The sequence below is a fragment of the Aquarana catesbeiana genome, linkage group LG07 (assembly GCF_042186555.1).
Source record: "Aquarana catesbeiana isolate 2022-GZ linkage group LG07, ASM4218655v1, whole genome shotgun sequence".
Classification (NCBI taxonomy): Eukaryota; Metazoa; Chordata; class Amphibia; order Anura; family Ranidae; genus Aquarana; species Aquarana catesbeiana.
The window spans coordinates 25,150,021-25,175,923 of NC_133330.1; the positions used below are offsets into that span (position 1 = coordinate 25,150,021).

At 46.6% G+C, this 25,903-nt stretch overlaps 2 protein-coding genes across 5 annotated transcripts in view; both read left to right on the forward strand.

The window, feature by feature from the left end:
• LAMB2 (laminin subunit beta 2) overlaps positions 1–5,467 on the forward strand; it is a 136,804-nt gene extending 131,337 nt beyond the window's left edge. For all 4 annotated transcript variants that reach the window (XM_073591809.1, XM_073591810.1, XM_073591811.1 and 1 more), the window contains 3 exons: positions 1,293–1,469; positions 2,694–2,853; positions 5,190–5,467. In XM_073591809.1, coding sequence (XP_073447910.1) covers positions 1,293–1,469; positions 2,694–2,853; positions 5,190–5,326 — 474 coding nt within the window. In that variant the 3' untranslated portion in view covers positions 5,327–5,467. The remainder of the gene's footprint in view (positions 1–1,292; positions 1,470–2,693; positions 2,854–5,189) is intronic.
• A 7,689-nt stretch (positions 5,468–13,156) lies between these two features.
• USP19 (ubiquitin specific peptidase 19) overlaps positions 13,157–25,903 on the forward strand; it is a 176,648-nt gene continuing 163,901 nt past the window's right edge. The window contains exon 1 of the mRNA XM_073591813.1: positions 13,157–13,426. The gene's annotated coding sequence lies outside the window, so the exon portion shown is untranslated. The remainder of the gene's footprint in view (positions 13,427–25,903) is intronic.

The following is a 25,903-nucleotide window of genomic DNA, read 5'->3' on the forward strand; positions in this document are numbered from 1 at the left end:
TACAAGCTGGTGGGGGGAACTACTGCATGCTGCAGGGGAGAAGAGCCTTCATAGGAGCAGATTTTTACATACCAGAATGTATAGCTAAAGCTAAGTATATACGTATCGAAATTCAGCTGGTTCAGCAGGAACCAGCTGAATTTCGATCCATGTGTAACCCTGTCTGTTCAGCAGAAGCCGATCGTTAGACCAGCTTCTGTCAAATAAACAAGAAAAATAGCCCTGGGACTTTGGATGAGGTGAGAGAGGTTTAGCCAATGTCCACAGTGAACACTGAGACAAAATCAATTTATTCATTTCAAAATGTTATGTAACTGAGCGGTAACAACAATGATTGTGAGTTATCAGGCATAATAGCCAATGTACACAACACAGATGAACGTAAATATACAAAGATTTATTACAAATGTTATACATCAATGAGCAACAATAAAACTTGAAAGTTGCTGGGTCAGTAAGTACACATACAAAATAAGATGATAAAATGTACATACATGTGGACAGGGAAGTATGTAAACATAATGCAGACATCAATAATACCCAGCATGTACCGGCATAAAATAAGCATCAATAAAGCCCTATGCATTTCGCGAGACCCTGCTCGCTCTTCAGGGGCGGATGCTTCTGTCAAATGGTCCTGATGGAAAACCAGCATTGGATCTGCAGCTGTAGCGCTGATCAGTGAATTCTGACCGGGGGGGGGGGATGTCCCCACTGTCAGAATACAATAGCGCAGCGAGAGAGATCCCTACATTAGTTGTGTGCATGCAGGAATCTATACACTCAAATGCATAATCTACTATTTTCAATCAACCAATGGGCAATTAAGTTGATATAAAAACCCTTATTAATTGGTAAATGGCAGGCTGCCTTCATCATCCCTTTAATCACATTTGATATAATTATCGCATTATTAATCATAAGTTGGATGAGAGTCATTGAATATTCCTGAAAATTGTTACATGTATGGCGAGAATAACCTTGGCCATTTGAAGATGGAAACAACCAGATTGCTTGCATCCTTTCAGTCAATAACTGGAAGGGTTATCCAGTCCAACAACCTAGTCAAAAAATCCAAAAAATAAAGCAGGAAACCATTTCTATTCCATGATTTGTACACTCCTTGCTCATAAAACTAGTCAGCTTATTTCAAGCAACCAATCAGAATTCATCTTCCACTTATACGGTTAAACTGAATTCTGATTGGATACCATCACCTTATGACTGCTCTGTGGTGAATGTCTTTGTAAATCCCATGTCAGTTGGACGGATCTTCTGTCTCATCACTTTAGATCCAGTCAGAGACCTCAAGCGCTGAGAATCGTCTGAACGAGGCTATGGATCGAGTGAACGATTTGGATAAACAAATCGATGCCCTTAAAGTGAAGCGGGCAGGGAACAGCTTGGCGGGTACTCGAGCAGAGGAGACAGCTAACGGGGCACTCGATAAAGCCAACGAGGCAAAGAAGGTGAGATGTGCATTGGGCCTATGGGCATACGCCATTGATCCATCATTTTGGATTTGCTAGACTTCTTGTCAACTGTCAAAGGGCCCACCCCCTACAAAATGAACCACTTACAGACCGGAAGATTTGTCTGCCTAATGACCAAGCCATTTTTTGCGATACGGCACTGTGTCAATTTAACTGACAATGGCGCGGTCGTGTGACGCTGTACACAAACAAAATTGTTGTCCTTTATTTCCCACAAATAGAGGGGTTTTTTTTTTGGTGGTATTTGATCACTTCTGCGGTTTTTATTTTTTGCGCTATAAACAAAAAAAAGCGGCAATTTAGAAAAAAATATATATTTTTTACTTTTTGCTATAATAAATATCCCCAAAGATGTTTTTAAAAAACAAATTTCTTCATCAGTTTAGGCCAATATATATTCTTCTACATATTTTTGGTAAAAAAAAAATCGCAATAAGCGTATATTGATTGGTTTGCGCAAAGGTTATAGCGTCTACAAACTATGGGATTTATTAGATTTATGGCATTTTAATTATTTTTCTATTATTATTTTTTTTTTTTACTAGTAATAGCGATGATCTGCGATTTTTAGCGGTACATTGCGGCAGACAGAGTGGACACGTTTGACACATTTTTGGAGTCATTGACATTTATACAGCGATCAGTGCTATAAATGTGCACTGATTACTGTATAATTTACACTGGCAGGGAAGGGGTTAACAATCAAGGGGTTAAATGTGTTCCCTAGTTAGTGTTTCTAACTGTATGGGGATAGGACTGACTGGGTAGGAGACATATCATTGTTCCTACTTAGTGTGAACAAACGATATATCTCCTCTCCCCTGACAGAACAGGGATTTGTGTGTACACACAAGAATCCCCGTTCTAGCTCTCGTTCCCGTAATTGCAGATGACATCAAGAGAAAAAAGGTGGCCGGGGAGGGAGCTCCAGTTGATTGACAAGCCTCAGCTCTGTTCCTGTTTGCTGTGTGAAGGTGGGTGTGTCCCTTCCCTCCAATCAGCTGTCAGAGCTCTCCTCACTGAGCTCTGCAGTGTGTAACTTCAGCTCTGTGTATAATCTGAGGTCAATCTGGGTATATGTAAGGGTTTACAACCACTTTAAGGTGTTCCTGCTAAGTTGAGATGTTCCTACTCTTTCTGTTGCATTTAAAATTGTTGTCCTTGATTATATGCATATACACAGCCTTTGTATTCTTCTAGGTGCTGGAGGGACAGCTTGGAGATAAATATAAAATGGTACGGAACTTTGCTGAACACAAAGCCAAAAACATAAAGGATGCCAAGAATAAGGCAGATCAGCTAAGGGAGGAAGCAAAGCAGCTTCTAGGCAACGCTCAAGACAAGCTGAAGAAGCTTCAAGGTATGTTTCATCAAAATAGTTCACCTGCTTCTATTAGAGACAGTCGATCCCTTTTACCACTTCCTGGGTGCACCAGGTCCTGAAGCTACATACTTAGTCTGCAGGGCCTCCTAATAAAAATTGGTACTGGACCCCATTCAATCCTCTACAACACAGGTGTCAAACACAAGGCCCGCGGGCCGAATCCGGCCCTTCAGGCCATTTCATGTGGCCCTCGCACCTCTCCTGCAGCTGCAGGAGAGCTCCAGCCCTCCTCTGGTCCTCCTCCAGGCCCCTACTTTCTGCTTTCAAACAATGCATCCAGCTTCTTCCCAGCAGCAGCATAAGGAAAGGGGTGCACTGTAATGTTAAGGAAAGTAGGGGACCCAACTTCTGATGGTGGGGGTGGCTCTTGACATCTAATGTAAGGGGAGGGGATCCGCTGGACATCTAATCTTACAGATACAACCGGCCCTTTTGAGGACAATCATAATGCTGAGGCGGCCCACGATGAAATTGAGTTTGACACCCCTGCTCTACAATGACAGTTTATGAGTTTGTTATACTGTAAAACAGGGTTTTCTCAACCAGGGTTCCCCTCAGAGGTTGCTAGGGTTCCTTCAGCAATGAGCAATTTCTGCCTATCAGATAGGTTCCCTCTGACACCACTGAAATTTTTAGCTATCAGTAAGGGGGGAATTCTTCCCAATGACAACAAATGTAAGGAGCATTCTTCACACTGACCATCACACTACTGTACCATGACTTGTAGTTATAGTCATTTTTAGCAGGGGTTCCTAGAGATCGGAAAGTTTTATCAAGGGTTCCTCTGTGTTGAGAAGGTAAGTAAAACCCTTTAGAATCATTAGGTGTCTACATTTATCACTTCTATAACAAACAACAAAGAATAGGGTTTTCTTCCTCATTTTAGGATAGCGAGTGGAGACATACAGAATTTTTTTTTAAGGTATATATCATTACATGTTTCCATTGCTGACAATTAACAAGGACATAGAGGTCTCTGCACGTACACTAATGCCTTGTTTCCACTGAGCGGATCGGTTTGGTTCGTTACGGTACGCTATTTTGAGTGTTTCCATTATGAAAGCGGCCCATACAACCGAACCGCACCATTCAGGGTCCTGCTTCAGATGTGGGGCCATAGAAAATGGTACGGTTTGGTTAGGGCAGAGCTACGATACATTCCACTGATTGGTGGATGTGTGACGCCGTGCTAGGCATTTTTTCTAAACCCACGTATGGCCCCTGTCAGTCCGACTTGCAGTGGAAACGCTCACCTGAATAGGCAGGACCATTCTAGGCCTTCCAAACTGTACCGACCCGAACCGATCCGCTTAGTGGATAGGAGGCATATTGACCAAAGGCTTTTGGACATCTACCCCCCACACCTATATGAGATTGTTGGGTATTTTATTCCAAAACCATGGACATTAATATGGAGATGTCTCTTCACTTAGCGGCTATAAATGCCAAAGGTGTTCAGTAGGGTAAGATCAGGTACTGATGTTGCATGAGAAGACCTGGCTCACAATGGGAATTCCAATTCATCCCAAAGGTGTTCAGCAGGGTTAAGGTCACGTACTAATGTTGGGTGAGAAGACCTGGCTCACAATCAGTATTCCAACTCATCCCAAAGGTGTTCAATAGGGTTGAGATCAGGTACTGATGTTGGGTGAGAAGACCTGGCTTGCAATCAGTGTTCCAATTCATCCCAAAGGTGTTCAGTATGGTTGACATTAGGGCTCTGTGCAGGTCAGTCAAGTTCTTCCACACCAAACTCATCAAAACATCTTTATGGAGGTGCCATGCTGGAACAGAAAAGGGCTTACCCCCTTAAATCAAGCCACAAGGTTGGAACCACACAATTATCTAAAATGTCTAAAACTTTATAATGTAGCATTAACAGTACTTTCCAATGAAACACTTGAACTGATTTGAAATGGTGTCCACATATTAGTGGGCAAATAGATAACCACAAACTTTTGGCCATCTGACGTACCCACAGCTGCCTCCTAAACTAACCTGTCATGGCCAAATTCTGGGTCATTCGGGTTGGCAAAGCATCGGCACTTCCCAATAGTGCCAACCCTTGCCTGCCTCTTACTTCCAACTGCAAAATCCTATTGGCCAGAGAAACTGCCCAATATAATGATGGGCCAATAGGCGTGTGTGTGGGGGCAGGGCATAGCCCAAGCTTCAACACTAGCAACTACTGTAAGCTTTCAGATACAGCATGATTGCTAAGTCTAGTTTTGTTCTTGTCTTACTAAATACGGGACAAATAAGTATGTAGAAGAACAGCACTAATCATCTCCTAATTGTGATTCTACTTGCAGATTTGGAAACGGCCTATGAGAAAAATGAAGTTATTCTGCAAGATAAAGCAAAGCAGCTGGAAGGCCTTGAAGAGAAAATGAAGGATATCCTCAACGCCATCAACCAACAAATCCAGATTTATAACACGTGCCAGTAAAGAAGCATCACTGACTCTTCGTTTTATTTTATATAAGGCTGTGAACAAAGCCAAGTGAACCAGCCAAAGACCTCTTCCCTAAGTGCCATGTTACAGTATTAGTGTGATGAACATGCTTTAATAAACCACAATTTAATACAATCCTGATGACTGTTCCTTTAATGCAGTGGTGTCCAACCTTTCGGACCTCAATGACCACTAAACTTACAACTTTGAATCCCGTGGAGCACTAACATGAATTTTACATGCCTTATACACACAATGCTCCTGCTCTCTGTCCCCCTCCCCCTGGATCACACTGCTGCCTTATACACACAATGCTCCGGCTCTCTGCCCCTCCCCCTGGATCACACTGCTGCCTTATACTCACAATGCTCTGGCTCTCTGTCCCCCTCCCCCTGGATCACACCGCTGCCTTATACACACAATGCTCTGGCTCTCTGTCCCCCTCCCCCTGGATCACACCGCTGCCTTGTACACACAGAATGCTCTCTGCCCCCCTCCCCCTGGATCACACTGCTGCATTATACACACAATGCTCCGGCTCTCTGTCCGCCTCCCCCTGGATCACACTGCTGCCTTATACACACAATGCTCCGGCTCTCTGCCCCCCTCCCCCTGGATCACACTGCTTCCTTATACACACAATGCTCCAGCTCTCTGTCCCCCTCCCCCTGGATCACACCGCTGCCTTATACACATAATGCTTCGGCTTTCTGCCCCCCTCTCCCTGGATCACACTGCTGCCTTATACACACAATGCTCCGGCTCTCTGCTCCCCTCCCCCTGGACCACACTGCTGCCTTATACACACAATGCTCTGGCTCTCTGCCCCCCCCCAATCACACTGCTGACTTATACACACAATGCTCCGGCTCTCTGCCCCCTCTCCCTGGATCACACCGCTGCCTTATACACACAATGCTCTGGCTCTCTGCCTCCTCTCCCTGGATCACACTGCTTCCTTATACACACAATGCTCCAGCTCTCTGTCCCCCTCCCCCTGGATCACACCGCTGCCTTATACACATAATGCTTCGGCTTTCTGCCCCCCTCTCCTTGGATCACACTGCTGCCTTATACACACAATGCTCCGGCTCTCTGCTCCCCTCCCCCTGGATCACACTGCTGCCTTATACACACAATGCTCTGGCTCTCTGCCCCCCCCAATCACACTGCTGACTTATACACACAATGCTCCGGCTCTCTGCCCCCTCTCCCTGGATCACACGGCTGCCTTATACACACAATGCTCTGGCTCTCTGCCCCCTCTCCCTGGATCACACCGCTGCCTTATACACACAATGCTCTGGCTCTCTGCCTCCTCTCCCTGGATCACACTGCTGCCTTATACACACAATGGCCCAGCTCTCTGTCCCCCTACCCCTGGATCACACTGATTAATGATCAAGGGTAAAACAAATCTTAATGGCTAAGCACAATTTTGCAACTTTCATATGTGTTATTAAAATTGTACAAATCATCACAACTACCTGGTACAGCCAGGTGGATTATACCGCATTTTTTTCAGGACCAATTTGGTGGTAAATGGTAACAAATATCTCTTGATTTTTTTTTTTTTTTAATTATCAAAGGAAAACTGGACCAAAATAGTAAACAAAAATCATTTTTTTTTTAGTTTAGCTGTATATTTATTGCTACTACCATAACCTACCACCAAAGGACAACCCAAAATAAGTTCTCCTGCTCCCGATTACAGCAATACTACATATATGTATGTTAGTTGTTGTTTGTACCCATAATACAGCCCAGAAACAATGGTGCGCATTTTGCTTTTTTTTGTCCTACCTAAAACACACCGACACTGATACTAATTGAACATTTTTTACTGCTACAGGGTGGCAGCTGTGCACAGGATTACATATATATATATATATATACTTGATTGTGCACTTCTGGGTAGCGGCGCGAATTAGCGCCACCGGCGGCTCGATCCCCCTGTAACTATACACAATGGGAGCCGATCAGCCGGTACCGCAGACTCAATGTCCGCCGGCACCCACCGATCATCCCGCAGACAGACAGAACTGCGGTTTGCAGGGGCGGACTGACCATTGAGCCACTTGGGCACTGCCCGAGGGCCCTGGGCCACTAGGGGGCCCCATCAGGGTTGCCAGCTCAGTAAAACCAGGGACAGTATGTATAAATCTGTGTTTTTTTTACATCTGTCTGTGTATACTGTGTGCACATGTATGTGTATACTGTGTGATTGTATACTGTGTGATTGTATACTGTGTAGCCCTATAATCTCTGATTGCTTGGGGGCCCCATAATCTATTATTGCCCGGGAGCCCCATGAGTTATCAGTCCGCCCCTGGCGGTTCGCCAACATCAGTGATGGCGAACCTTTTTGAGCCCGAGTGCCCAAACTGCAACACAAAACCAACGTATTTATTTCAAAGTGCCAACACTGCAATTAAACCTGAATACCAAGGTTTCAGTTTAAAAAAAACAACTCGTACAGTTGTCCAAACGAGTTAACAGCTTTGGTCTTAAAAGATAAACACAATAACAGAGCTTTCCATTATACAGTTTTTTTTATTGAAAAAAAAAACATCAACTCTACATGCGCATGCATTTTTGGATAAAGATGCATTTGCTGGGCAATGGTAAGGATGCATTTGCTGAGCACTGGGGCACTGTTTTATCCACTGATACCAACATAAGGGCACAATTCCCCCCACCAATACTAATACCCATAATGAGGCCCAATGACACCTTTGATGGGGCACAATTCCCAGGACTGCTATTTTAAATGTACATTTTTTAATTTATTTTTTTCAATTTAGAAAAACTATAAATTTAATCCAACAAATTTTGGTGGTTAATCTGGACCCTGACCTAGACACAGGGCCAGGATGAAGGAGGTGAAACCGGACAGGAGGGAGTTGAGAGGAAAGGTACCCACCAGCAGATGGTACAGGTATGCAGGTATTGCATGGCTCCGGTCAGCAGCTTGAGCCTATGCCTCTAAGAAGTGGGATACCATGGACAGATAGAAAGAAAACTGTACTTAAAGTGATTGTGAGGGTAATTTTTTTTTTAAATAACAAACATATCAAATTTACCTCCACTGTGCAGCTCTTTTTTTCACAGAGTGGCCCTGAACCTCCTCTTCTGGGGTCCCTCGGTGGCTTTCGCGGCTCCTCCCTGCATCAGATAACCCCCTAGGAGAAGTGCTCTCCCGGGGGGGGTTACCTTGCGAGCGCGCTCCTGAGTCCAGCATTCGGCATCCATAGAGGCCGAATCCCGGACTCGGCCCCGCCCCCGCCCCCCGCATTATTGGATTTGATTGGCAGCAGCGGGAGCCAATGGCTGCGCTGCTATCAATCTATCCAATCAAGAGCCGGGAACACGTGGACAGAGGGAGGGTGGGGACGCGCCGACGGAAATTCGAGGCTCAGGTAAGTAAATGCATAGGATGCATTAAGGTGAAAAAACACACGAGGGTTTACAACCCCTTTAATCCAAAAAAATTTAGGGATAATCTGGATCCTGACCTAGACACAGGGCCAGGATGAAGGAGGTGAAACCGGACAGGAGGGAGTTGAAGGGAAAGGTACCCACCAGCAGATGGTACAGGTATACAGGTATTGCATGGCTCCGGTCAGCAGCTTGAGCCTATGCCTCTAAGAAGCGGAATACCACGGAGAGATAGAAAGATAACTGTATGTCCATTTTAACATCTCACCTGTCTCCAGTGTGTCCCGATCCGGCAGCTCATTCCTGCCCGAACATCACCCCTGATCCCAGCCGTGTGTTCATGTCCACCCCAGACACGTCACCGCTGACCCCAGAGATTTGTGGGAGATATTGTTTAATGGGGGATTGCGGTGTGGATGAGACAGCTTCTATGATTGGATTTCCGCCCGCACATCACCCGTGGTCGCTTCTTCTCAGTCACACCCACCTCGGACACATCACCGCTGGCCCTAGAGACCTGTGGGGGATGTAGTTCGATGGGGGGGGTGCGGTATGGTGTGGACGAATCAGCTTGGGGATGGATCGCAGTCAGTGTGTGCTTTTCTCATTTCTTCCTGGCATGCCCACAGAGAGGGCTTGGCGTGCCGGCTGTGAACTATGTGAACAAGGCAGATGTGAACAAGGCAGATCGCCGTTCTGGCAGGAGGGAAAGCATTGATCCTGTGTTCCTGGCAAAGCAGGGACTAGGGTCCATCTCCCCCCCCCCAGGAAAAGCAGCACACACAAACACTGGTTAGGCACACAGTTAACCGTTTCATCACCCTTGATGTTAACCCCTTCCCAGCCAGTGTCATTAATACAGTGACAGCGCATATTTTTGAGCACTATTCACTGTATTAGTGTCACTGGTTCCCAAAAAGTGTTAGTGTCCGAATGCCTGCCACAATATCGCAGTCCCACTATAAGTCGCTGATTGTCACCATTACTAGTAAAAAAAAAAAAAAAATTAATAAATATATCCCATAGTTTGTAGACACTATAACTTTAGCGCAAACCAATCAATATACGCTTATTGGGACTTTTTTTCTACCAAAAATATGTAGCAGAATACATATTGGCCTAAATTGATGATGAAATTCGATTTTTTGATTTCTTTTTTTATAGGATATGTTTTATAGCAGAAAGTAAAAAATATTTTTTTTTTTCAAGATTGCCTGTCCTTTTTTGTTTTTTTTAGTGCAAAAAATAAAAACCGCAGAGGTGATCAAATACCACCAAAAGAAAGCTCTATTTATGGGAAAAAAAAGGACATATTTGGGTAAAGCGTCGCACGACCGCGCAATTTTCAGGTAAAGTAACGCAGTGCCTTATCGCAAAAAATGGCCTGGTCATAAAGGGGGGTAAATCTTCTGGGGGTCAAGTGGTTGAATCCTGCCCAGAATATTCTGACCCTGACCCTTACTTGGCATTGACCTAGCTCAAACCTTGATCTAGCTATTTTTTCCAATATGTAGCCAATATGTATTCTTCTACATATCTTTGGTAAAAATAATCACAATAAGCGTATATTGATTGGTTTGTGCAAAAGTTATAGCGTCTACAAAATAGAGGATAGATTTATGGCATTTTTAAAAATATATTTAATATTTTTAATATTTTTTTTTTACTAGTAATGGCGGTGATCTGAGATTTTTAGAGGGACTGTGACATTGCGGCGGACAGATCGGACACTTTTTTGGGACCATTGACATTTATACAGCGATCAGAGCTAAAAATAGCCATTGATTACTGTATAAATGACACTGGCAGGGAAGGGGATAACACCAGGGGGCGATCAAGGGGTTAAAGGGGTTCTAAACACTCGTGTTTTTTCACCTTAATGCATCCTATGCATCCTGTTTTACTCACCTGAGCCCTTCGATCCCTCGGCAGAGACGCGCTCTTCCTCTCTGCCCGGGGTTCTCAGCTCTTGATTGGATAGATAGATAGCAGCCATTGGCTCCCGCTGCTGTCAATCAAATCGAATGACGTGGGCGCCGGGGGGGGCGGGACTGAGTCCGGCATTCTGTGTCTATAGACGCAAATGCTGGACTCGGGAGCGCGCACGCAAGGTAACCCCCCCAGGAGGGCGCTTCTTCTAGGGGTTTTACCGAGGCAGGGAGGAGCCGCGAGAGCCGCCGGGGAACCCCAGAAGATGATGTTCAGGGCCACACTGTGCAAAACGAGCTGCACAGTGGAGGTAAGAATGATATGTTTGTTGTTTAACCGCTTCAGCCCCGGAGGATTCGGCTGCTCAATGACCGGGCCATTTTTTGCGATATACGTCGCTTTACCTGACAATTGCGCAGTCGTGCGACGTTGTACCCAAACAAAATTGACGTCCTTTTTTTCCCACAAATAGAGATTTCTTTTGGTGGTATTTGATCCCCTCTGCGGTATTTTAATTTTTTGCGCTATAAGCAAAAGAAGACCGACAATTCTGAAAAAAAAACAATATCTTTTACTTTTTGCTATAATAAATATCCCACATTTTTTTTATCGAAAAAGCGAATTTTTTCCTCAGTTCAGACCGATTCGTATTCTTCTACATATTTTTGGTAAAGAAAATCGCAATAAGCGTATATTGATTGGTTTGCGTAAAAGTTATAGCGTCTACAAAATAGGGGATAGTTTTATGGCATTTTTAGGGAAGGGGTTAAGACTAGGGGGCGTTCAAGGGGTTAATTGTGTTCCCATGTGTGTGTTCTAACTGTGGGGGGATGGGACTGACTAGGAGGATACAGAGGTCGGTGTTCATACTTAGTATGAACACACGATCTGTCTCCACTCCCCTGAAAGAACCGGGATCTGTGTGTTTACACACACAGATCCCGGTTCTCGCTCTGTCACGAGCGATCACATCGGGGTCGGGCACACGCTGCGGAAGCGCGCCTCCGGAAGCGCGCCTCCGGCAGCGCGCGCGCGCCTCCTAGTGCCCAAAAGGTGAAGCAACGTAACATAACGTCGTTTCGCCCAGCCGTGCCATTCTGCCGCAGTAAAACTGCGGCGGCTGGTTAGCAAGCGGTTAAAAAAAAAACGAAGGTTTAGTGTCCCTTTAAGTGTTCCCTGGGAGGTGTTTCTAACTGTGGAGGGAGGAGACTGACTGGGAATAGAGAGAGATCGCTGTTCCTGATCACTAGGAACAGACAATCTCTTTCTACTCCCCTGTCAGAATGGTATCTGTTTGTTTACATTGATAGATCCCCGTTCTGGCTCTCTGAGGAGTGATCGCAGGTGGCCGGCGGACATTGCGGCCGCCGGCCAGGCGCATCAGCTCTGGAGTCCCGCCGCAGACGTGCGCCTGCTATAGCCATTAAAGGGACCGCCGTACCGGTACGGCGATTTGCACAATCGAGCCATTCTGCCGCAGTATAACTGTGGCCGCTGGTTGGCAAGCAGTTAAAGAGTAACTCCGCTTTTGTTAAGAAAAAATATATATATATTTCTTGTGTGGTTGGCTCACTGATTTTCCCAGAAGTTTGCACTAAGATACAAATTATTATTTTGCATTATGTATTTATTTGTATTATTTGCTATTTTGTTCCCCACTAAAGTGGGGTAACCCTTTAAATGCCCCCAAAATAAAGCTCTATAAGTGGGGGGGGGGGTAATGATACAAATGTCATATGGATACAGTCATGGGACCGCGCAATTGTGATTCAAAATGCCACAGCGCTGACTCCTGAAAATTGGCCTGGGCAGGAAGGGGGGTGAAAGTGCCTGGTGGTTAAAAAATGTCCCAATACAAAAAGAGTCCAGGGGTGGGCAGTGATAATCCATACCTCCCAACTTTCTGAGATGGGAATGAGGGACACATATCTGCAAAAGTAAGCAGGCATAGGACACACCCTTTGCCACGCCACCTTAAAGGACAATTGTATAATAAATAAAAGATTGGTTAAACCCACAAGTGCTTTTTTTACCACTACTATTCCTTTATATTGGCTTTTTGAATTTACAAATGCAGCTATTCAGAAATCAGATGAAAGGTTTAGCACTGGAAAAAACTTTTTGATAGATTAAAAGTGCATTTTATACACATCTATATAGATCAGACCAAAATGAGGGACAAATGAGGAGGAATGAGGGACATTGTTCCAAATCAGGGACAGTTGGGAGCTATGATGAATTGGTGGAATTATCGCCTTCAAATACAGCAGTTTCACAGGCCGCCGGCCGCCATTTTCTTGTAGACCATCGGCCATTCCTCCCCTCCCCACGTGACCCGCTGACGGAATGCTAGGGCACCTACGTAAGCCGCCATTTTCTTGTAGACCATCGCAGGGCTGAGGTAACGTCAGGTCCCCCCACGTGACCCCGCTGACAGAAGGCGCAGGCAGAAGTCTCCGCCCCGCCTCACGTGACTCCCGAGGAGCTCCCCCCCCTGGTCACGTGCTCGGAGACAGAAGGCTTCAGGAAGTACGTCCAGAAGGAGGGCTGTGGATGTTCTCAGGGCCCCGTTGGGGGATGGGGGGGAACCCGACCGAGCAGTGAGAGGAGGAGGCGGCGGTCTGTAAGAGGTCCCTGAGGAGGAGAAGAAGACGAGGCGGAGGCTGGACTCGTCTCCAGCGGAGGCCTCCCACGGCTTCTGTCTGCAGCTGAAGAAGGCCGGAGAGGGTGAGTCAGCGGGGGCGAGTCCTTGTGTGAGAGGGGGGAACCAAATGTGTCCGGAACTGCGGGGGAGGGACTGGGAGGGGGGAACCAAATGTGTCCGGACCTGTGGGGGAGGGACTGAGAGGGGGGGAACCAAATGTGTCCGGACCTGTGGGGGAGGGACTGAGAGGGGGGAACCAAATGTGTCCGGACCTGTGGGGGAGGGACTGAGAGGGGGGAACCAAATGTGTCTGGACCTGTGGGGGAGGGACTGAGGGGGGGAACCAAATGTGTCCGGACCTGTGGGGGAGGGACTGAGAGGGGGGAACCAAATGTGTCCGGACCTGTGGGGGAGGGACTGAGAGGGGGGAACCAAATGTGTCTGGACCTGTGGGGGAGGGACTGAGGGGGGGAACCAAATGTGTCCGGGCCTGTGGGGGAGGGACTGAGAGGGGGGAACCAAATGTGTCCGGACCTAGGGGGGGGAGGGACTGAGAGGGGGGAACCAAATGTGTCCGGACCTGTGGGGGAGGGACTGAGAGGGGGGGAACCAAATGTGTCCGGACCTGTGGGGGAGGGACTGAGAGGGGGGAACCAAATGTGTCCGGACCTGTGGGGGAGGGACTGAGGGGGGGGGAACCAAATGTGTCCGGACCTGTGGGGGAGGGACTGAGAGGGGGGGAACCAAATGTGTCCGGACCTGTGGGGGAGGGACTGAGAGGGGGGAACCAAATGTGTCCGGACCTGTGGGGGAGGGACTGAGAGGGGGGAACCAAATGTGTCCGGACCTGTGGGGGAGGGACTGAGAGGGGGGAACCAAATGTGTCCGGACCTGTGGGGGAGGGACTGAGAGGGGGGAACCAAATGTGTCCGGACCTGTGGGGGAGGGACTGAGAGGGGGGAACCAAATGTGTCCGGACCTGTGGGGGAGGGACTGAGAGGGGGGAACCAAATGTGTCTGAACCTGTGGGGGAGGGACTGAGGGGGGGAACCAAATGTGTGCGGGACTGAGGGGGGGAACCAAATGTGTCCGGGCCTGTGGGGGAGGGACTGAGAGGGGGGAACCAAATGTGTCCGGACCTGGGGGGGGGAGGGACTGAGAGGGGGGAACCAAATGTGTCCGGACCTGTGGGGGAGGGACTGAGAGGGGGGGAACCAAATGTGTGCGGGACTGAGGGGGGGAACCAAATGTGTCCGGGCCTGTGGGGGAGGGACTGAGAGGGGGGAACCAAATGTGTCCGGACCTGGGGGGGGGAGGGACTGAGAGGGGGGAACCAAATGTGTCCGGACCTGTGGGGGAGGGACTGAGAGGGGGGGGAACCAAATGTGTCCGGACCTGTGGGGGAGGGACTGAGAGGGGGGGGAACCAAATGTGTCCGGACCTGTGGGGGAGGGACTGAGAGGGGGGGGAACCAAATGTGTCCGGACCTGTGGGGGAGGGACTGAGAGGGGGGGGAACCAAATGTGTCCGGACCTGTGGGGGAGGGACTGAGAGGGGGGGAACCAAATGTGTCCGGACCTGTGGGGGAGGGACTGAGAGGGGGGGAACCAAATGTGTCCGGACCTGTGGGGGAGGGACTGAGAGGGGGGGGAACCAAATGTGTCCGGACCTGTGGGGGAGGGACTGAGAGGGGGGGGAACCAAATGTGTCCGGACCTGTGGGGGAGGGACTGAGAGGGGGGGAACCAAATGTGTCCGGACCTGTGGGGGAGGGACTGAGAGGGGGGGGGAACCAAATGTGTCCGGACCTGTGGGGGAGGGACTGAGAGGGGGGGAACCAAATGTGTCCGGACCTGTGGGGGAGGGACTGAGAGGGGGGGGAACCAAATGTGTCCGGACCTGTGGGGGAGGGACTGAGAGGGGGGGAACCAAATGTGTCCGGACCTGTGGGGGAGGGACTGAGAGGGGGGGAACCAAATGTGTCCGGACCTGTGGGGGAGGGACTGAGGGGGGGAACCAAATGTGTCCGGACCTGTGGGGGAGGGACTGAGAGGGGGGGGAACCAAATGTGTCCGGACCTGTGGGGGAGGGACTGAGAGGGGGGGAACCAAATGTGTCCGGACCTGTGGGGGAGGGACTGAGAGGGGGGGGAACCAAATGTGTCCGGACCTGTGGGGGAGGGACTGAGAGGGGGGGGAACCAAATGTGTCCGGACCTGTGGGGGAGGGACTGAGAGGGGGGGAACCAAATGTGTCCGGACCTGTGGGGGAGGGACTGAGAGGGGGGGAACCAAATGTGTCCGGACCTGTGGGGGAGGGACTGAGAGGGGGGGAACCAAATGTGTCCGGACCTGTGGGGGAGGGACTGAGAGGGGGGGAACCAAATGTGTCCGGACCTGTGGGGGAGGGACTGAGAGGGGGGGAACCAAATGTGTCCGGACCTGTGGGGGAGGGACTGAGAGGGGGGGAACCAAATGTGTGCGGGACTGAGGGGGGGAACCAAATGTGTCCGGACCTGAGGGGGAGGGACTGAGAGGGGGAACCAACTGTGTCCGGACCTGCGGGGGAAGGACTGAGGGGGGGGACCAAATGTGTCCGAACCTGCGGGGGAGGGACTGAGGGGGGGGGGCCAAATGTGTCTGAACCTGCGGGGGGGAGGGACTATGGGGGGGAACCAAATGTGTCCGGACCTGCGGGGGAGGGACTGAGGGGGGGAACCAAATGTGTCCGGACCTGCGGGGGAGGGACTATGGGGGGCGGAGCCGTGACAGTGGGGGAGCTTTATTTATAAACAACAGCGATCAGCTAGAACATTCTGAGCAGTGACAGGTGAAGGGAATCACACGGATTATCTCACTACAATGGCCTCAGAGAGTGGGTGGGATGTATTAGGCAACAAGTGAACATGTTGTCCCTGAAGTTGATGTGTTGAATGCAGTGTGTTGTGTATGGGGGGGGGGGGGCTGTATAGCTGCAGATTGGTCCGGGTGCCCATACTGACCCGTGTTCTCAGCCAGAAGCTCCTACAATGGGCACACGAGCGTCACAAACTGGACCACCGAGCAATGGAGGAAGGTGACCTGGTCTGAGGCATTCAAGAATTGGATTGAGGAACTCCGCAAGAAATTTGCAGTGTTGACTTGGCCTCCAAGATCTTTAGATCTCAATCCAAATTGAGCATCAGTGGGATGTGCTGGAAAGTGAAAAAAAAACAAGCAAAAAAACACCCAGTGGTTATTAAATATCACTAAAAGAAAAAAATGATAACAAAAAAAGAAAGATAAATGTTAAAAGTCAAATGAGTACAGTGTAGCATGACCGCGCAATTGCCATTCAAAGTGTGACAGCGCTAAGAGCTGCAAATTGGCCTGAGCAGGAAGGGGGTAAATGTTGCCCGGTAGGCAAGTGGTTAATACTGACAGGGGTGCTTAAAATGATCAGCTTTAATTTATTCTTGTAAAACCTTTATCCCAAAAGCGAAAAAAAAAAAAATGCTGTAACTGTTAGAGCTGCACGATGAATTGTTATTGCGTCCCCCCCCCGCCCACCTCGCAATCTTAAAGCATTTCCTGATTCTTTCTATGCACAGAATTCTCTGCTGAAGCCGACAGATGTCAACAACAACAAATAAAAAAAAAACAGGCAGTGTGCCAAGTATTGCAACATTTTTCAGCAGCTGAGCCAACTATTAACATTGTAACGTTTTGTTCTTTAGATCAAAGGAAATAACTTAGATCTGTGAAGACTAAACCTTTTTTTTTCTGACACTTTGGTTTCAAGTTAAAATCATTTTTTGCTATAATATTACTTACAACCCCCAAATATATATAATATATATATATTTGGGGGTTGTAAGTAATTTTCTAGCAAAAATGATTTTAACTTGACACCAAGTGTGTGTGTGTGTGTGTGTATGTGAAGAGAGAGAGAAAGATAGATAGAGATATAGAGATATAGATAGAGATATAGATATAGATAGAGATATAGATAGAGATAGAGATAGAGATAGAGATAGAGATAGAGATAGAGATAGAGATAGAGATAGAGATAGAGATAGAGATAGAGATAGAGATAGAGATAGAGATAGAGATAGAGATAGAGATAGAGATAGAGATAGAGATAGATAGATAGATATATATTCCTTCATCCAAAGTGGGGGGTGCTCTAATGCAGGAGGTGTATTACAGGTGGAAAAAAAGAAGTAATCTCCTAAAAATGAATGCAGCCACCACATCTAATGATCGGCAATATAGAATGTTTTTTTGGGGTTTAATAGCACTGTAGGCCCTGGTTCACACTGGTGAACACATTTGCAAAAAAATGGTGCAGGACCCTTTTTTTTTTTTTTGGTCCGCACTGGAATCGGATTGCATGGGGTGTTCACACTTATGCGATCCGATTCCTGCACCATTTCACTGTTCGTACTGCAAATCTGCTGACCAATCTGGGGGTGTCGTTAGCTCTACATTGACACCCGCAGCGGTTCGCAGATCTCAGTGTGAACCACTGTGCGATTCGGGTGCGATGCAAGAACCCTGCAAATCCAGTGCGGGTTCCTGCATTGTAGATTGTAAGCTCCAACGAGCAGGGCCCTCTGATCCCTCCTGTATTGAATTGTATTGTAATTGTACTGTCCTCCCTAATGTTGTAAAGCGCTGCGTAAACTGTATAATAATAATAATGTAATACTGTGGTTCTAAATTCTAGTTTTTTTTTTTTGTTTGGTTTTTTTTTTTTTTTTACGTTTTGCTGATAATGGCTGCTGGAAAAAAAAACAAAACACATGATTTTGCCACAAGATGTGTTTTTTATTTTATTTTTTCAACCGCTTGCTGGCTGTATACTATAAAAATGCGGCGGCAAAGCGGCTCCCCCTGGGCAGGATCACGTACCTGTACATGATTCTTGCACTGCCGGGTCTGGGGTGCGCACACGCGCCGCCGGTGACCCGCACCCACTGTGATTGGACACAGGAGGAGGCGATCAGTGGATTTGTAAACGCTATAAGTTTTGCGCAAACCAATCAGTATACACTTAATGGGATTTTTTTTTTTTACCAGAAATTCGTAGAAGGATACATATTGGCCGAAACGAATGAGGAAATTTGGATTTTTTTTTTTTTTTTTTTATTGGATATGTTTTATAGCAGAAAGTAAAAAAAAAAAAAAACTATTTTTTAAATTGTCACACATCCAGGAGTCTTAAGGGGGGGGGGGGTTCTGAGCTAAGCACACGCTCCTGCCTGCATGCCTGAGCTAAGAGCAGATGGTTCCCATTAAGTAAATGGATCATCCACTTTTACTCAAGATGGCTGCGGCTAGAAATGCCAGGGGGGGTGTTTTTCTAAGTGATCTCTTAGCAAAATATAGCATGGAGACGTGTGGGGGAGTTTGCTTTGAATATTAAAAATGAATTAACCAGTTCAGCCCCAGAAGGCTTTACCCCCTTCCTGACCAGGCCATTTTTTGCGATACGGCACTGTGTTACTTTGACTGACAATTGCACGGTCATGCGACGCTGCACACAAAGTTCATGTCCTCTTTTTTCCCCTGTGATAAAGTGATTTTAACCACTTCAGCCCCGGAAGATTTTACCCCCTTCCTGACCAGAGCACTTTTTTGCGATCCTGCGCTGCGTCGCTTTAACTGACAATTGCGCGGTCGTGCGACGTTGCACCCAAACAAAATTGACGTCCTTTTTTTTTCACAAATAGAGCTTTCTTTTGATGGTATTTGATCACCTCTGCGGTTTTTATTGTTTGCGCTATAAACTAAAAACAAAACCCAACAATTTTGAAAAAAAAACTTTTTTTTTTTTCTCCCTTTTGCCTTTCAGGACAGCACCATGAAGTAGCTGCTGTCCTGAAAGGCTCATAGAAATACCGGTAATGCCCCGTACACACGATCCGAAAATCGGACCACAGACCATTCCGACTTTTTTCCGCTCACTAGTCGCAAGTAGAGATTGAATGGGTTACTAAAGTCACGAAAATTCTCGTACGTCAGAAAAAAAAAATGTGATTTTTTTTTTTTTTTTTTGTGATTGTATTTTCGGACGACAACTGTACTGACTAAACGAAAATCGTACGATCTGGTATCGTATACGAGGAATCATCGTACGAGCCAATCACTGTTGTGATCGGCTCTCGAAAGCTCTGTGCTAATGATCCGATTATCGTACGATTGCGTCGAAAGCGGTATTTTTCGTCCGGTTTTCGGATCGTGTGTACGAGCCATAGGTCTAACTAAGGTTTTCTGCTATAAAACACATCCAATAAAAATTTTAATTTCCTCTTCAGTTTAGGCCAATGTTTATTCTGCTACATATTTTTGGTAAAAAAAAAAAAAAAAGCCCCCAATAAGCGTATATTGATTGCTTTGCGCAAAAGTTTTAGCGTCTACAAACTATGGGATATATTTATGGCATTTTTTGATTTTTATTTTTTCACTAGTAATGGCGGGCGATTAGCGACTTATAGTGGGACTGCGGCGAACAAATTGCACACCTAATTGACACTTTTGATACTTTTTTTGGGGACCAGTGACACTAATACAGTAATTGGTGCTAAAAAAAAATGCACTGTCACTGTACTAAAGACACTGGCTGGGAAGGGGTTAACATCAGGGGCGATCAAAGGTTTAAGTGTCCCTAGGGGGTGATTTCTAACTGTGGGGGGGGGGGCGGTGCTTGTACTGTAAGAAGACAGAGATCCGTGTTCCTTCTTTGCAGAGACACAAGATCTGTGGGGCGCGTGCTCCGTGACCCGCGGACTCTGTCTGCTGGGTGCCCGCAATCGTATCACGGAACGGAAGAACGGGGAGAAGCCTATGTAAACAAGGCATTTCCCCATTCTGCCTAGTGATATGACAGAGATCTACTGCTCCTGTCATGTGAGTAGTAGCCCCCCCCCCCCCAGTTAGAATCACTCCCTAGGACACACTTAACCCCTTCACCGCCCCCCTACTGTTTAACCCCTTCCCTGCCAATGTAATTTACACAGTAATCAGTGCATTTTTATAGCACCGATTGCTGTATAAATGCCAATGGTCCCAAAATAGTGTCAAAAGTGTCAGATGTGTCCGCCATAATGTCGCAGTCATGATAAAAAAAAAAATCGCGGATCGCCGCCTTTACTAATTTAAAAATAAAAAAAAAAAATAATAATAAAATGCCATAAAACTATCCCCTATTTTGTAGACGTTATAACTTTTGCACAAACCAATCAATATACGCTTATTGTGATTTTTTTTTTTTTTTTTTATTATTATTATTTTTTTTTTACCAAAAATATGTAGAAGAATATATTTTGGCCTAAACCGAGGCGAAAAAAAAATCATATTTTTGGGGGATATTATAGCAAAAAGTTAAAAATATTGCGGGTGTTTTTTTTTTTTCATAATTGTCGCCTTTTTTTTTGTGTTTAGGCCTCATGCACACGGACGTTTTTACAGCCGCTTTTTTGTGCGTTTTTTGCAGCTTAAAAAGGCCAGTCTATGTTAATCTATGGCTTCATGCCCACCTAGGCGTTTTTAAGCTGTAAAAAAAAAAACCCAGGACCAGTGGGTTCTGAGAGACATTTTTCAGCTGTAAAAATGCTCTAACGCTAATAAACGCTCAAAAGCGCTCAAAAACGTCATTCACCAACATTTTTTAACGTTTTCGATCCATTGAAAAAAAAAAAAAATTTTGAAAAAAAAAACGCTAACGCGGAAAAACACTCAAACGCTAAAAGACGCTATTGCAAAAACGTTGAAAAAAGCTGAAAAATATCACTGCAAAGATACTGGCGTTTTCATAACGTTATTTTTACATCCCGTGTGCATGAGGCCTAATAGCGCAAAAAATAAAAACCACAGTGGCGATCAAATACCACCAAAAGAAAGCTCTATTTATGGGGTAAAAAAGGACGTCAATTTTGTTTGGGTGCAACGTCTCACGACCGCGCAATTGTCAGTTAAAGCGACGCAGTGCCGAATCTCAAAAAAAAAAAAAAAAAAATGCTCTGGTCAGGAAGGGGCTAAATCCTTCCGGGGCTGAAGTGGTTAAAATCTCTTTGATTCATCACAGGAATTTTCTTTTGTTTTTTAATGGAGACAACATGAATCGTTTATTCCCAGCAGGCAAAACATTGATCTTCAGGCGGGAGTCGGGGGAGGGGGGATACCAGTATTCAGGTTCAGGGCTGACAGCTGTCGTCGTGTTTTTTTTGTTTCTTGTCAAAGAAAACTTTTTAGAGAAAATAACCAACAGCAATTGTCATTTTTATAAATAATTCTCAGGCTATAAATAGAAAGCTGACAGGTTTGGCGGGTTGGGCTCTGTGTACGTCTGCGTGTTGTATGTTTATTACACACGGGTTCATTTCCTCGTATTTTGCCGTTTTTTACAAGCAAAGCCAAAGGGCTCAGATAATGAGGAATATATTATGGCAGGGGTGTCCAATCTTTTTTCCAAGAGGGCCAGATTTGATGAATAGAACATGCTTGAGGGCCGACCATTTTGCCTGACATTCTTAAACCATTAAAATTTGGTCTAAGTGTGTCCATCCGAGCACTAATACACGGCCCAACAAGAATTCTCTTGCCTTTGTGCTGTGTGTGGTGAATAGATGAGCTTGGGCGTGTTATTTGGATATACCGGATTTAATCTGCTTATAACACGCACCTTCACTTTAAAAATGAAGTTTCAGGAAAAAAAATCTTAAATTTTAAATAAAGAACTGTGAAGCAAAATAAGGGTCAGTGCCCATCAATGCAGCCTAATCAGTGCCCATCTGCGGCCCCCACTCCATTGCCATGAATGTGGCCCCCACTGTATTGACATGAATGCAGCCCCCACCGTATTGACATGAATGCAGCCCCCACCACATTAACATGAATGCAGCCCCCACCACATTAACATGAATGCAGCCCCCACCACATTAACATGAATGCACCCCCATGGGCGGCACAGTGGCGCAGTGGGTAGCACTCTCGCCTAGCAGTAAGAAGGGTCGCTGGTTCGAATCCCGACCACGACACTACCTGCCTGGAGTTTGCATGTTCTCCCTGTGTCTGCGTGGGTTTCCTCCGGGTACTCCGGTTTCCTCCCACACTCCAAAGACATGCTGGTAGGTTAATTGGATCCTGTCTAAATCGGCCCTAGTATAGGTATGAATGTGAGTTAGGGACCTTAGATTGTAAGCTCCTTGAGGGTATAGGGACTGATGTGAATGTATAATATATATGTAAAGCGCTGCGTAAATTGACGGCGCTATATAAGTACCTGAAATAAATAAATAAAAATAAATATTGACATGAATGCAGCCCCCACCGTATTGACATGAATGCAGCCCCCACCACATTAACATGAATGCAGCCCCCACCACATTAACATGAATGCAGCCCCCACCGTATTGACATGAATGCAGCCCCCACCGTATTGACATGAATGCAGCCCCCGCCACATTCACATGAATGCAGCCCCCACCACATTCACATGAATGCAGCCCCCACCACATTCACATGAATGCAGCCCCCACCGTATTGACATGAATGCAGCCCCCACCGTATTGACATGAATGCAGCCCCCACCGTATTGACATGAATGCAGCCCCCACCGTATTGACATGAATGCAGCCCCCACCACATTGACATGAATGCAGCCCCCACCGTATTGACATGAATGCAGCCCCCACCGTATTGACATGAATGCAGCCCCCACCACATTCACATGAATGCAGCCCCCACCACATTCACATGAATGCAGCCCCCACCACATTCACATGAATGCAGCCCCCACATTGACATGAATGCAGCCCCCACCACATTCACATGAATGCAGCCCCCACATTGACATGAATGCAGCCCCACCACATTCACATGAATGCAGCCCCCACATTGACATGAATGCAGCCCCCACCACATTGACATAAATACGGCAGCCCCCACCACATTGACATGAATGCAGACTCACCATTGCTGTCAGTGCAGCCTGATTCATGTCCATCTGCAGCCTTGGAGGAGACAGGGAGGGGGCGGGACGAGCGCCAACAGATATACAGGAGAAATTCCTGTTTACACGGCGGCCTCTTTAATTGAAAGTCCCGCCTCCTATGATGGACAAAACAATTGTCCAATGGCAGCGCAGGAGACGGGACTTCCTTTTACACAGGACGCCGTGTAAACAGGAAATTCTCCTGTATCCTGTACGGCGCTTGTCCCGCCCCCTCCAAGGCAGCCAGCATATCTATCTTTTATGGCCCCCGGCGCTCGGGGATTCGTTGGGGGCCACAAAAGATATATATGTCAAAATTACCAGGCGGGCCGTCCGAAACCGGACCGCGGGCCGCGATTGGCCCGCGGGCCGGACTTTGGACATGCCTGTATTATGGTGACATTGTTCTCGGCTCGCTCTCCAAGGTGCGCTCGGTGGGATGATGTAATAAGATGCAGTTTAAACCTCTTGAGCTTATCGCCAACCTTGTCCTGGTGATTATTGTCTTTTCACAAATCCTCACAATATTCTACCTCCGAAATCCACAAGAATACGCACTTGCCAACCGCGCTCTGAAGTTTTACCGCTACGTTGCGGGTCGGCTGCACAGAATCGCATTTTATACACGGGATTGTGCATTTCCGGGTGGGGGTTGGGGGGCCTGTGTGTCTGCTCATCCGGCCGTGCAGTCGCTGGCTCCGACACATGCCAATCACCGTTTCCCGGCCAATGATTTATGGCTGGGGGCCCGCTGATTGTCGGAGAGAGCTTTGTGTATGTAAACCACGCCAAACTTTCTTCCGACAGCCGGGTTTTGTTTCTCTACAAAGCAGGGAATTAAAAACCTGACACATTCCTCAGTAAAAGCGTCACACAGTACACACTTTACACATAGGCAGATGTTTAACCCTTCAATCACTGCTGTTAACCCCTTCCCAGCCAGTGTCATTAGTACAGTGACCGTGCATATTATTAGCACTGATCACTGTATTGGTATCACTGGTTCCCACAAAGTGTCAGAATGTTCGCCGCGCTATCGCAGTCCTGCTAAAAGTCACTGATTCTCAGTAGGAATGGTGGACCTTTCATCATAGGCCTTGTTGACTCCTCTCCAAATCAAGTGTTTTATGGTTGTGGCCAAAAAGCTCCATTTTGGTCTCATCCCTCCAAATGACTTTGTGCCAGAATGTTTGATTCTTGTCTCTGTGCTGTTTGGCGTATTGTAATTGGGATACTTTGTGGCATTTGTGTAGTAATGGCTTTCTTCTGGTGACTCGACCATGCAGCTCATCTTTCTTCAAGTGCCTCCTTATTATGGATCTTGAAACATCCACACCACATGTTTTCAGAGAGTCCTGTATTTCACCTGAAGTTATTTGTGGGTTTTCTTTGCATCCCGAACAATTTTCCTGGCAGTTGTGGCTGAAATTTTAGTTGGTCTACCTGACCGTGGTTTGGTTTCAACAGAACCCCTCATTTTCCACTTCTTGATTAGAGTTTGAACACTGCTAATTGGCATTCTCAATTCCTTGGATATCTTTTTATATTCCTTTCCGGTTTTATACAGTTCAGCTACCTTTTTCCCGCAGATCCTTTGGCAATTCTTTTGCTTTCCCCCATGACTCAGAATCCAGAAACGTCAGTGCAGCACTGGATGAAAGATGCAAGGGTCTGTCAGGAGTCCAGAAACTCAATGACCTCTTATATACACACACTAATTACAAGCAAACAGATCACAGGTGAGGATGGTTACCTTTAATAGCCATTCAAACCCCTTTGTGTCAACTTGTGTGCATGTTATCAGGCCGAAATCACCAGGGTATGTAAACTTTTGATCAGGATCATTTGGGTAGTTTCTGTCGCCATTATGATTTTAAAAGAGTAAACACAGCTGATTGATAATAAATGGCTTCAGCCAAACACTAACCATAAGTGAAAGAAGAAATGTTTTTGTGTTATCATTCATATTCTCTGAAAAATGGCCAAGAAATCAAATTCTGCCAGGGTATGTAAACTTATGAGCACCACTGTGCAACTGTGTCTCTCTCTCTCTCTCTCTCTCTCTCTCTCTCTATATCTATATCTATATCTATATCTATATCTATATCTATATCTATATCTATATCTATATCTATATCTATATCTATATCTATCTCTCTGTCTCTCTCTGTCTCTCTCTCTGTCTCTCTCTCTGTCTCTCTCTCTCTGTCTCTCTCTGTCTCTCTCTCTCTCTCTCTGTCTCTCTCTCTCTGTCTCTCTCTCTCTGTCTCTGTCTCTCTCTCTCTGTCTCTGTCTCTCTCTCTCTGTCTCTCTCTCTCTCTCTCTGTCTCTCTCTGTCTCTGTCTCTCTGTCTCTCTCTGTCTCTGTCTCTCTGTCTCTCTCTGTCTCTGTCTCTCTCTCTGTCTCTGTCTCTGTCTCTGTCTCTGTCTCTCTCTGTCTCTGTCTCTCTCTGTCTCTGTCTCTCTCTGTCTCTGTCTGTCTCTGTCTCTGTCTGTCTCTGTCTCTGTCTCTCTCTGTCTCTGTCTCTCTCTGTCTCTCTCTCTCTCTCTGTCTCTCTCTCTGTCTCTCTCTCTGTCTCTCTCTCTGT